Source organism: Zonotrichia albicollis, chromosome 9 (genome assembly GCF_047830755.1).
Source record: "Zonotrichia albicollis isolate bZonAlb1 chromosome 9, bZonAlb1.hap1, whole genome shotgun sequence".
NCBI lineage: Eukaryota > Metazoa > Chordata > Aves > Passeriformes > Passerellidae > Zonotrichia > Zonotrichia albicollis.
In genome coordinates, this window is record NC_133827.1 from 23,921,742 (window position 1) to 23,933,683 (window position 11,942).

The 11,942-nt window shown below is 44.7% G+C and overlaps 1 protein-coding gene across 1 annotated transcript in view; it reads right to left on the reverse strand.

The window, feature by feature from the left end:
- SLC25A36 (solute carrier family 25 member 36) overlaps positions 1–11,469 on the reverse strand; it is a 30,454-nt gene extending 18,985 nt beyond the window's left edge. The window contains exons 1-2 of the mRNA XM_005489327.4: positions 11,209–11,469; positions 1,973–2,143 (exon numbers count right to left, since the gene is read on the reverse strand). Coding sequence (XP_005489384.1) covers positions 1,973–2,143; positions 11,209–11,249 — 212 coding nt within the window. The 5' untranslated portion in view covers positions 11,250–11,469. The remainder of the gene's footprint in view (positions 1–1,972; positions 2,144–11,208) is intronic.
- Between the last annotated feature and the right edge of the window lie 473 nt (positions 11,470–11,942).

The following is an 11,942-nucleotide window of genomic DNA, read 5'->3' on the forward strand; positions in this document are numbered from 1 at the left end:
ACTGTTATGTCACATGGAGAGCCTCCACCGGGAGGCTCATGAGATTTCCATTAGCAAGACCTCAGGTTTAAATTGTGCAACATGAATGATGAGAAAATGTAATATGACACGCAACACAGATATATGAGAACAAAAGAATTTGCTTTTGTTGCCAGAGAATAGAGTCACCTGTTTTTCTGAGTTTGTTTCCTGACAGAGATGCCTTTCAAGTCACCTCCACTGATGCTTAGGATGCAGAAGTGATTCTACAGCAGTCAGTTCACTGAAATTCTGACATAATTTGCCTGAATCACTCTGCTTTTAGACTGAGTAATGTGAGCCTTGAGCACGGCACCAAATTTGCTATGACACAATCAAAGTCTGACAGCTATGAGTCAAAAAATATCCAATGACAGTAAGGACCTGACAATGACAAAGAAATCCAGTTTTATTTCCCCACTAAACAGCCCTGACCTTAACCAAGAGTAATTATGTCCTGCATGTATGTATGTTTATTATCATAGTCCATTGCCATGTCATTTGGGATTTTTTCATGTTTACTGTATTTAAAGAACTTGAAACCCAGGCTTTGCATCTCAGTCCTTTGATAATGGCCTGAAAGAAAACACAGCTAAGCAAAGGACAAAAGCAGCAGAAGAGATACATTCTTGTATTACAGATAAACATCATGTGTGAGAGGGCAATTGTTAAAGACAAACAAATCAATAAATTTCATCATGGGCTACCCTCTACCTCAGTCTGAATTTGCTTTCTGGGAATACCAAGTTATTTCCAGTTTCATTTAAGGCATAGCAGCCTTTAGCAGAGAAGCATTACAAAAATACACCTATTCAGCCTGCTATTCATTGATATACATTTCTAAATGGAAAATAAATTCATAACCAAGCATTCAGAAAGAAGCTGGAGCACTCTACTTCCATCAAGAGTAGCCATTAAGTCAAGCAGATCTCCTTGCTGATCACAATCCAAGCCTTTCCTTCCCAACATGTTCCCAACATGTTTACCCATCAGACCCTGAATAAAGAGCCATGAAAAGGCTCTGAACCCAAACTTTCATGATAAAAATGATCTTCCATTCAAGAAGCTATATGGGTACAACCCCCACTTAAGCAAATCCTATGCTCTAACCAGATTAAGTTTAAACCCTACACTTCACTGCCAGAAGGGGCTCCCCACAAACTACTTGTTACTAATTAAGAACAGAAGTTGTCAAAACCCAATCAATTTTCTAATGCAAGAAGCAGCAGCAGGTCCCTCCTGTAGGAAATGTCCCCTCATCCCCAAATAGTGAGGGTACCCCCACCCTGAACTGACCAGTCTGAGACCCCCAGGAAAGTGAACCCTCCCTGTGGGCCATACAAGCAGTTGAACTGCAGGATTACAACTTCCCTGCTGGCTCCTGAACTGCACAAGCACAGCAAACAAGGAAAGGCAGCCCCCATTCAGTCAGGCACTACACAAAACACACAGATCACTGCAAGAGCCAAAATCAGCTATTTCTTACTAGCTCTAAAAGAATGTTACAAGTCACACATCCAACAGAAGATATTCAAAGACAAAAACTGTGTGGGGGTGGTGAAAGCTGAAAGAGACTAAGAAACTAAGTCAATTTTAATTGCCTCCATATTCAGTAACTTCTATGATTAGGACACAAAACAGTTTAAAAAAGTGTTATACTAATGCTTTTTCAGGATGAAAATAGGAGTCTGGCACCCACAAAATTAGTGAATTTTGGGGATGCAGTTTGGAGCTGTGAGTTGTACAGGGTACACGTGCTCTGGCTACTTCAACATCCAAACTCAAGCATGAAGGACATAAAAAAAATATGGAAACACAGTTAATTAAAAGGCAAAAAATGGAAAATCATCTCCTGGTAGCATAATGACAGATATAAAAGTTTGAATCTTTTATATAGATTTTGATCTCCTCCCTCCCCAAAATGAAGCCAAGCCCCTGTGCCAGGTACACTCACTTCAGACAGTGCAGAGGTCCAGGAGAAACTCTGGCTACTCTGTTGACAGTAGCACCATTCAGAGTGTTGAGATGAACTTCAGAGATGTAGAGAGTCACAGAGGAGGACTGCAGGCGTGTTTTTACAACTTCCAGCGGACATGTCAGAATTGCACCAACAGTACCTCCACATCTGCAAAGATAAACAGGATCATGTTCGTAAAAGAAACTGAAGGATACATTCACACAGAATTGACATCATACTCAACACAGTCCCACTGCAAGAAGTGAAGCACCAATGGGAACGTGTGTGACAATGCCAGTTATGTGCCCTTGAAGGCAAGCAAACTGCAAAGTCAGTCTGCAAACCCCTCAACTTGAAGTGAAAATTTAAACAGACAAAATGTAGCGAAGGTGCAGAGTACACACTGTTCAAATCAGTTCTGGAAAGAAGCTCAGTAGCTTCAATGTTTAACTTCTTATGATAAATTTTACCTTTTTCTTTAATGTTTAATGTGCTCCTGACCACAAAAAAGGTGCCAAAAATCCTTAAGGGCAGAAAAGATTTATGCAATATGCACACAGGACTATGCGTAAAAAAACTAAATTGGTGTTGCAATTTAGTAACATCTTCAAAAGCCTGACTGTATTTCAGTCATTGCATCACAAAAGCAGCGATTGTCCACGTGCTTCCCAAGCTCTGCCCACTTCAGCAAGGCTGACCAGGTACTGCAGAGCAGAAACTGCAAAGCCAGAAGAGCTCAGGTGGCTGAGCAGGTGAAGACTTGCTGGGTTTGCTTCAGTCTGTCTCTCACTCCTGAGAGCAAACCAAAGCAAGCCATGCACAACTTGTGCTGACAGCAGTTCCTGCCCTTGTGCTCAAGCACAGGGCAGCCAGAGCACTCTGCCCTGCCCAGCTCTGCTCACAGCCTTCCTGGGCTTCAGAACTCAGTTATTCATGTCTGCAATCCTAGCTCTGCAACTACAGCCTTGGAGGGGAAAACAGCAAATCCACAAATTCTGAGTTCCAAGACAGTCTCCCGAACCTTTTCAGGGATCAGTATTCTAAACATTGCTAAACATCCTTTTTAAAACTATGGCCAAGACACTACCTATCTCCTTTAAAAAACAAACAATCTAAGCCAAAGAAGCAAACCTAGATTTCAGTTCAAGTATTAATGCTAACTACAGATCAGTCTGAAATCCATTAACACATAAATACAATTTGTACTAAAGTCAAAGGGCCCATACTTGCTTCCCCTAATAAATATATATAATAATATATACATAACAGGAAGTGCTTGGCTCTGACAAGACAGTTATCAGCTATTTTTTTTCTAAGGCAAGAAGCTCAAACCCCTGCAAACTCTTTAATAAGCTGTAAGCCTGTTCAAGTACTTTTAGCTTTTTTCCCAAAATGAAAAGGAGAGAATCAGTCCAAATTAGGAGTAATAGCTAAGACTCAAGATATCCTATAAATTTTCATAGGAGGGTAGTCTGATGACTCCTCTACAACAGAGAACACCAAAAATACAGCAATGCATCCTACAAACCTAATCTGTCTGCATGAAGTGCTGCCAAGTAGAAGCTGGATGGTCACTTAACACTCCATTTAAACCCAGTGACCTAGAGGTATCCTATTACTAAGCCTAAAGGCATCCTGCCTGTTCCTAGCTCCAACATTAGACTGCAGTCTTTTCTCTTTCAAGGTTTAACTGAGGTAAGATATTGAGTTTCTATGCCAGTCTGGAAAGAAGTGTTATCACAGGAAGATGAAAGACAGTCTTTCAGTGGGTGCTGCACACATGCAGTTCCAGCCTGACACAGACACTAGAGCAGCCTGCCCTGAATGAGCAATTCACTTGCTTCTAAGAGTAAGCTACAAATAGACTTACTTTAAAATTAAGAGTTGCAGAAAGAGGATAGATATGCTAATATTTATTTTAGCCAGGGATGGAAATAGTAAAAGCTGGTAATGCGAAGGTTCAAAACAAGAACAGCGCATGAGAAGCACACGTAGGTCAGCTCCCAAAACAATTCGACCTGAAGCTACTGAAGCTCTAAAGCTCTGAGACAGACAAGATTGTGTTTCCTGCAGTTCAAGCAGACCCCACTCCATGGTAACATGCCTCTTCAGGCAATGAGGGAAGTTGGCTTTAGAGTTTACTTCCTTTCCTGCAACTCCTCCATTTCTGTTCTCCTCGAGCTTACTCCCTTGAAAACTTCTCTGCATTTATTTTGGACACGTAACATAAGAACATGTTTTCAAGCAACAGTAATCACAAGAGAAAGCACAAGGTATGATTTCTATTCATGAGATAAATGCTATGGAAGTAGGGAAGAAATGAGGACAAAAAACTTGAGCTGCATTCTTGAACAGGGCTTGGAGTTTGGAGCCCTTATCCCTCTCACGCCCCTCCTACAGCAGAGCAGAAACATTTTCTGAAGTTGAAGATTAACACTGAGCTGGAGCTCATGCCCTGCGTGCTCCCCTGCAGCACACCCCCATCCCAAGGGATGTGTGAGTGCAGCACTGCCACCAGACACTCAGGGGATGGTCAGACAGCCCTCACTCGGCAGGGGACTCCTAGGCAGGGGCTGATGCACAGCTGCTCTGTGCTTGCTGCTCTGGCTGCAGCAGGCACTGGGCACTGACAGGCAGCACACACAGCAGCGGCAGCACCACGCTCACAGGCATCCTACAGAAGCAGCAGATTCACCTGCCTGCCTTTAAGAGCCTCTTCCTGCCCCACATTATGCCATTCAAGTAATTTCAATTAATCAGCACCCTTGGCAGTTGCTTGCTGTTGTGTTTCTTTGGTTAGGCTTTTCTTCAACAATTTAAGATGTCTCCACTGAACCCAAGAATATTTTCAGTGTTTTCCACTAACTATTGATAGTTTGAATTAAAATTCTTCTCTGTCCCTGATCTTCAAGATCTCAAATCTCTTCTTACAGCTGAACAAAGCTAAGAAGTTTTACAGTGCTGTGTGGTTCTGTAATGTGAGTCTTGGCAAAATCCCCAAATTCTACTTCTGTCAAAGTAACACATCACTTTCCCAGCCCTCAAAAAGCCCCATATAACAGAGACAACATCTGAAACGGAAGGAGTGCAAGAAATGTTTTGATATGTTGAGGAACCAGAACTTTCTCAATGGTCACAAGATCCACTAAGTTGGAATTACAAAGGCACAATCCAGTAACTACCCTGACCTATTTCACTTGACCTTTAAGATAAACACCTCAAGGCTCAACAAAAATCTGTTTATGAAAAACTGTCAATAAACAGAGCTTGTGGGTAAACAAAGAAGAGAAACAATTACAAATATGCGCTCTGTACAAATAAGCAACTTTTAAGAAGCATAGCAGCTGTTCTGTTACAGCATCAAGGACAGTGGATTTTACTTAGAAATGTATTTCCAGCCCTGCTTATTTAACACACTCCTGGGAATAGCCCCAGAGACAGCTGCATTTTTGTGCTCTAGTCCTGGCAGGTCACTGACAGCCAGCCACCAGCTCCAGCCTACAAGTGCTCTATAAGTGGCCAGCAGATTGCTGCCACCTTTCCTGCTCCCCTCCTCCCTGGCTCAAATTAAGGGGAATACTTTTAGTTTGTGGTTTAAAACAAATTAGGAACTAGAACAGTTCAGAAAAAGATTTTTTTTTCGCAGTATGAAAAAACAGAAAAAATATAAGATTTCTTCTCAAGAATGCAGGTGGGATTTTGTAAAATACTTCAGAAATTTCTACTACCTAAAACCACTCTGGGCTTGAGTTTCTCCAGTCATGCATGCACCAGGCCCCAACAAGTGTGACCTGTAGGAACATTTACTAATGTGTAACTTTTTCTTCAGGATTAGATGGATTTCACCTGCTAGAGGTAAGTAGGTGAACTCCTGCTGACACAGTATAAATGGGAAGGGAAGAATGGCAAGACAGACACTCCTATGTCTCAATGCTTACTGCAGTTTCCAGTGAACGCTATTCAGAAAATCACTTGCTCATTTTACCTATCCTAAATGTGATATTTGCCTCTAATCAATGTTTACTACGAGCCTTCTTCAGCTTTACCACATGAGTATAAAAAATCTTGCAAAGCTGACTTCAAGCAAAAATACCTTGATCATAAAATGGTATGAGAACTCACCTGCAGGCCCCAAGTAATTTGAAGGGCAGAAAAGCAGAGATCACTAGGTAAATCCACAAAAATAAATACATTGGTTAAAAAAGGGAGACTAAAATCCCACTATTAATACAGTTAAGCTAGAGAATTAAAATTTCAACTTGACCCTTCTTGTATAAGCTAAGAGATGTCACATTCAGTGGAACAAGCTACATGGACATCACAAGATAAATTTATCATCTGTAGGATCACAACAAACCTAAAAGAAAACAATAAAACCAGGAAGCGTTGTCTACTTGACATCTCTTGAACTGAAGAGCCTAGGAAGAGGGTAATGTCCTAAACTATGGAGAACACTTCTCCTCCAGAAAGCATATACTGAAAAGAAAAAAAAAAAAATCCAAACAACAACTAGCCACAACACATGTAATTTGATCCCAACTGGTGAATTAGAAGACCATCATCCCACTGGTTTAACAGAAACAAATCTGGAACTACTGGGCTTTAAATTCTGCTAACTGTTCAATAGCTACAGCTCTGACAACCATTTTCCTCAGACACCTCTGCACTATTTGTGTGACAATCCAAGGAAAAAATACACACATGCTTCACAAACCTCAGCCTGTTTGGCACTCAGATCCCAGGTTCTCCTTCCAGACATGGCTACACACCAAAGTTCTCTCTTGTAATTGCAAGGTTAAGGTATCAGCTGAGGAGTCCCTGCCCTTGTCCACAGCAGCTCAGTGTCTTCTACTGGTACCTGTCAGCCCTGCAGGTACCAACAGAGACAGCTGCAGCACGGATGAGGGTCCCAAATTCAGCCATGGACTGACTAAAAGTGCTCTAAAGCAGATGGATATCCCCAATGCCAGTGTAGCCTGACTTCCAACTAACACTGTCAGTGCATATTTTTTTAATTCCTTGACATAATGATGCATTTTATGAAAACAAAAGCCATGGCTGTCCAGTGCTAGTTTCAGATTCACCTTTCACAGTAGCCTCAAAGACTTAAAGATAAACCTTGACCCTGTTATCTTGGGTCTACATTAAATCATGTATTTTACCAGCTACTTATCTTTTCTGTAGGAAATGAAAGTTCTATGCAAACACTGGCTGTCAAATGATACAGCATGTAAACTGAGCTCAAAATTCTGTCCAAAAAAAAAGTATCCAAGCTACTTACAAGCAGAACAGAACTTTTCTCTCTTCATCAGTTACTGCAAATTCAGGTTCCAAGCCTATCAGCAGTTTCATGCACATGTTGTACAACCAGAGCAACTTGCACATCAACAAACCTGCAGCTTTGGAAATTACATTTATATTATCAGCCTTCAGAGAGTATAGAAGGGCTTCAGCAAGTACAGCTTCCAGAAACAGCATTCATTAATCCTGAATTTTCACTCTAGTCACTGATTATGTTTCTTTGCTGAAACTTAGAAAGTGTAAGTTAAGCTCACATCCATAAACCACAAATACTAATCAAACTTGTGGTGTGTAATGAACAGCATAAAAATAAAATCCCCCGATGTGCTGCCACATAGAAACTTACAAGTGAAAACAGGAAAAACACCAACCACCAGGGGATCAAGCATCACTGGGTTCCATTATCCAAAACAAACATCAACATGAACAGTGTAGCCTTTATTAACAGACTGGGTAAATCAATATTTACAGTAACATTTGTATTAAGTAAAACCAGCTCAAAGCATCCAGAAAGAAATGTGAGAAAAACAGCAGTGGCACAGTTTCTCAAGTACTGACAGCAATTTTCATGTAATTTAGTAACTCCATGGAGCAAACCCCAAGCTTTAAACAAACACTGTTATTTCACACAAAAGTGTATCTGAATATAAATATAACCTCAAATTTGGACAGAAAAGCACTAACCTCCTTCTCACTTGCTCTGAAATACATCCAGAGTTATGCCACAAATGTGTTTTAGGGCAGAGAGGAGCTGAGTGCTTGGCAACCCAGTTATGGCTCGAGGGGCTGTTTCCTGACATGGTGTAAAAGAGCCCCCATCATCACAATACCTGCTACACATTATTAACAAGTTTCTGAAATTAGGAAACCCCAAGGGTCTCTCACCTTTCCTTCATACATTTCAGCAGTGTCTGATCTTGCTGAGAACTCAGACACTTATGTTAAATACATTTTCTGTACCTTAACCATTTTAGCCTCTGTAGGGATTTGCTAAGAACCTCTGTCAGACAGAGTATGATTACAGTTACAGACTGATTTGAGACAGTTCTATAATCAAGATTAATAAAGAAGCTCCTCCCTATACTTCCTCATACACTAAATTAGAAAAGAGCCAAATTTCTGCAAGAAACACCAAAAGTGAAGAAAAGAAGCAAAGCTGAGACTATCCAAGTGTGAAGTCAGAAAAGCAGCTGTCCACCTCCTAACCCAAACCCCTCCTTTTGCTGAGGAAACAACACTCACACAAGTTCCCTGCTCTGATGGAAGTTTGTATGATACACCATCACTGTCATAACCTTCTGGAAATGAAGAATAAATCATGAAAACCTGAACACCATTTTTGTAGCCAACACCTGAATTTTCACTGTATGGTTGCAAGGCTGTACATCCAAAACATATTAATCTTTTCTATATAGCAAAACATTAACATTTTCTACTACTTTTTAAAATGAGTCTAACAACTAAAAAAAGCAACCATAACTTACTACTTGAACTAAAAATGTTCATCTACATCCCACATGTCAATCACATGACTTTTTGATTTAAGAATGAAGAATGTTGAATAAATAGTACCTGAGTTTATACTACCAACATAATGCCTACAGTGACAACAGCTGCTGTTTGACTAAGTGGGAGAAGAAGAGAAGATACACAAAAAAACCTCAAACACAAAAAACTCCATAGAGCCTAAGCAGCTATAGAGAAATCCGAGCATAGTCCCACTTATGCTACTAAACCAGCAATGTCATCTGTCAAAGTTTCATTACAGAAAGCAGGAACTGAAGAATGAACTTGAACATCTGGGGATGGAAGAAAAAAAAAGGCACCAGCGGATAGCCATAACCATGTTGTTTCCATAGAGGCTCTGGTGCAACTTAAAGGCAAACAAAGCTACAAAGCTTCCTTCCTCTAAGTCTCACTGAAGATTAAAGATCACTCAGGTGATCTGCAGGGCACCATGCTTGCAAAGTCATGAGATGGCCCCAAAAAACTCTTCCACTGCCAAATGTGACCAAATACACAGTGTTAGCTTGGCTGAACTAAGGTTACAGGGCACATGTGGCTCACACTCAGCATTAACCCCTGACCCAGCTGGCCAGCACCTACCCATCGACCAGACTGCTCTGCAATAAATAGGAATGAGCCAGCTGAGCTGAGCAATCCTCATCCGCTCTCAAGTTTCAGGTTTACAAACCTGTTTCTGACATAATGCACAATTCTGCACAGTAATCTCCCCTGTGCAGAGCTGTCAAACTGAAGGGCCACAGTCAGGCACCACTCACAGAATCCTTATGGCTTGAAGGGACCTCTGCAGATCATATTGTCTGATGTCCCTGCCAAGGTAGGGTCACCTGGAGCAGGTAACACAGGATCATGTCCAGGTGTGTTTGGGATGTCTCCAGAGAGGGAAACCCCACAACTTCCCTCGGTAGCCAGTTCCACTGCCCTGCCACCCTCAATATAAAGAAGTTCTTCTTCATGTTGAGGTGAAAGTTCCTGTGTTTTAGTTTATGGCCTCTGCTCATTGTCTTGTTGCTGGCACCACTGAAAAGGGTCTGGAAACATTCTCTTGGCACCCCTTTGAGATATTCATATGCATTAATAAGATCCCCTCTCAGACTGGACCAGAAAACAGGCCCAGCTCCCCCAGTCTGCTCTCATAACACAGATGCCTCAACCTATTTGTAGCCCTCTACTGGATTCTCTGCAGCAGCTCCTGCTATTGCTTTTCTGAATGCTTACAAGGATTGTTTCTGCAAAGTCTGCAGAAAACAGTACACACTACTACATCTTGGGCCACCTGCTGCATAGCCACTCTCCTCTTAAACAGGGTGCAAGAAACCAACAGGATGAAAAAGCCTCCACACAGGCACTGGATCAGGTGTACAATACTTCAAAGTGTGCCAGAAGCAGAGAAAGTACTGACATGTGTCCAAGTCACTCAGACTTGCCCAGAACCACTGTTCCTCCACCTCAAACACCTCCGTCAGAAGCAGCAAGCTCATTTTTGTCTGTGAGGAGCAAAAAGGGAAATCACAGTTCAAGCTCTCTAATGGGATGCAAGGCTGCATCACTTCTGTATAGTCATGCTCACTACTTAAATACAGTACTCCAACCAAGGACCCCCTGCTTCCCCTTTTAGGCTGGGTGCCCTTCCCACCCTGTCCCTGGAAGGACCACAGGCTTCACAAATACAACTCACAAATTTTAAAACCTAAATACATACATTTTGAAACTTCTTTAATAGCTGTGAAGATACAAAAGTTACCTCAAACCTAACCAAGGCTACATCTTTATTTCTGAGTACATTTTCCCCTCCCATTTCCTCTGCCTTTGTGGCCGGAGAGCTGGAGGTGCCACAGCCCCACAGGGAAGGGTAGCGCACACCGGAGCGTTAGAACGCACGGCACGGACACAGCGGCTCCGGGCAGAGCGTGCCCAGCGGGCAGTGCCAGCCCGCGAGGCCGCCACGCCAGTCCCGGGGCTGCTCCCTACAGCGGGGAGCCCCCGCACGGCGGGCCCTGCGTGCTTCTCCAGGAAAACGCCAGATCAGGGCTAAACCCGGGAATGCGATCAGAGAGAGGGGCTGGTTTTACGGGAAGCCTCCACCCCGCCTCCCCAAGGGCCCGCGTTCCACCCGTGACACAACGCAACACCCGGGGCCGGGCCCGGCCGCGCGCAGCGGGCCCGGAAAGGCCTCAGGGCACGGGGCGGGAAGCCGAGCGCGGCCCGCTCCCTCCTCCCCGCGGCCCCTCGGGCACGAAGGAGCGAGGCAGCCCCGCAGCCCTACCCAGATGTCCCCAGGCAGCCGTTCCAGGCCGCCGCCGCCCCCAGGCCAGGCCAGCCAGCGGCGGGCACGGGAGCGGGGCCAGACCCGAAGCGCAGGGAGGAGAACAGGAAAGCGCAGGAGCGGCTCCCGGGGCTTCACCTACCCGCCGGCAAAGAGATGCACCAGGGTGTCTCTTTGGCTCATCCTCGTCGCCTGCACCCGGGCGGGAGGAACGAGGCGCCGGGCGCTTCCGCCCCACACTTACGGCGCCGCTCCTGGCTGGGCTCAGCATAAATACGGGCGGGCCGGCGCCGGCTCCGCCTCCCGCTGCCGCTGCGGCTCCGCCGGCACACGGGCCGTCAGGGAAGCGGGGCAGGGCCGGGCCTGCCCCTCGCCGCGGCCGCTGCAGCACGGAGAGTGTGTGGCTATGAATATGCAGACATGAATATGCATGAACCCCCCCCAAACAGAGGCTGCTATTGGCTGCGACAGCGCGACATCAGCGCAGGCACCGGGCCCGCCGCGTGAATATGCAACGAACGTGCTCGCCCCCGATTAAACAGAGGCCGCCGTTGGCTGCCGCGTCTGACGTCACGCGCGCGGTGCCTTATAAGGTCGGGAGTGGGCGGGGCGGGATCTCCGTGAGGCGGCGGCGCCGCGCGTGGGGGGAGCTGGTGGCGGCCGCTGTCCCCGAGCTGTCTGGGCACGGTGCTGTTCCCTGTGCTATGCTGTGACCCTGCCTGAGCAGGGACGTGCGATAAATGCCCACCGTGGTCCCTTCCAACCTGACTCCTGTTATAGTCGCTGGGGTTGGGAAGGTGGCAACCAGCAAGTGCAGAAAATGTGGGGAAAGGGATGTGAAAAACAGTCCCAGTGCCCTCAGCACCCCAAAACACA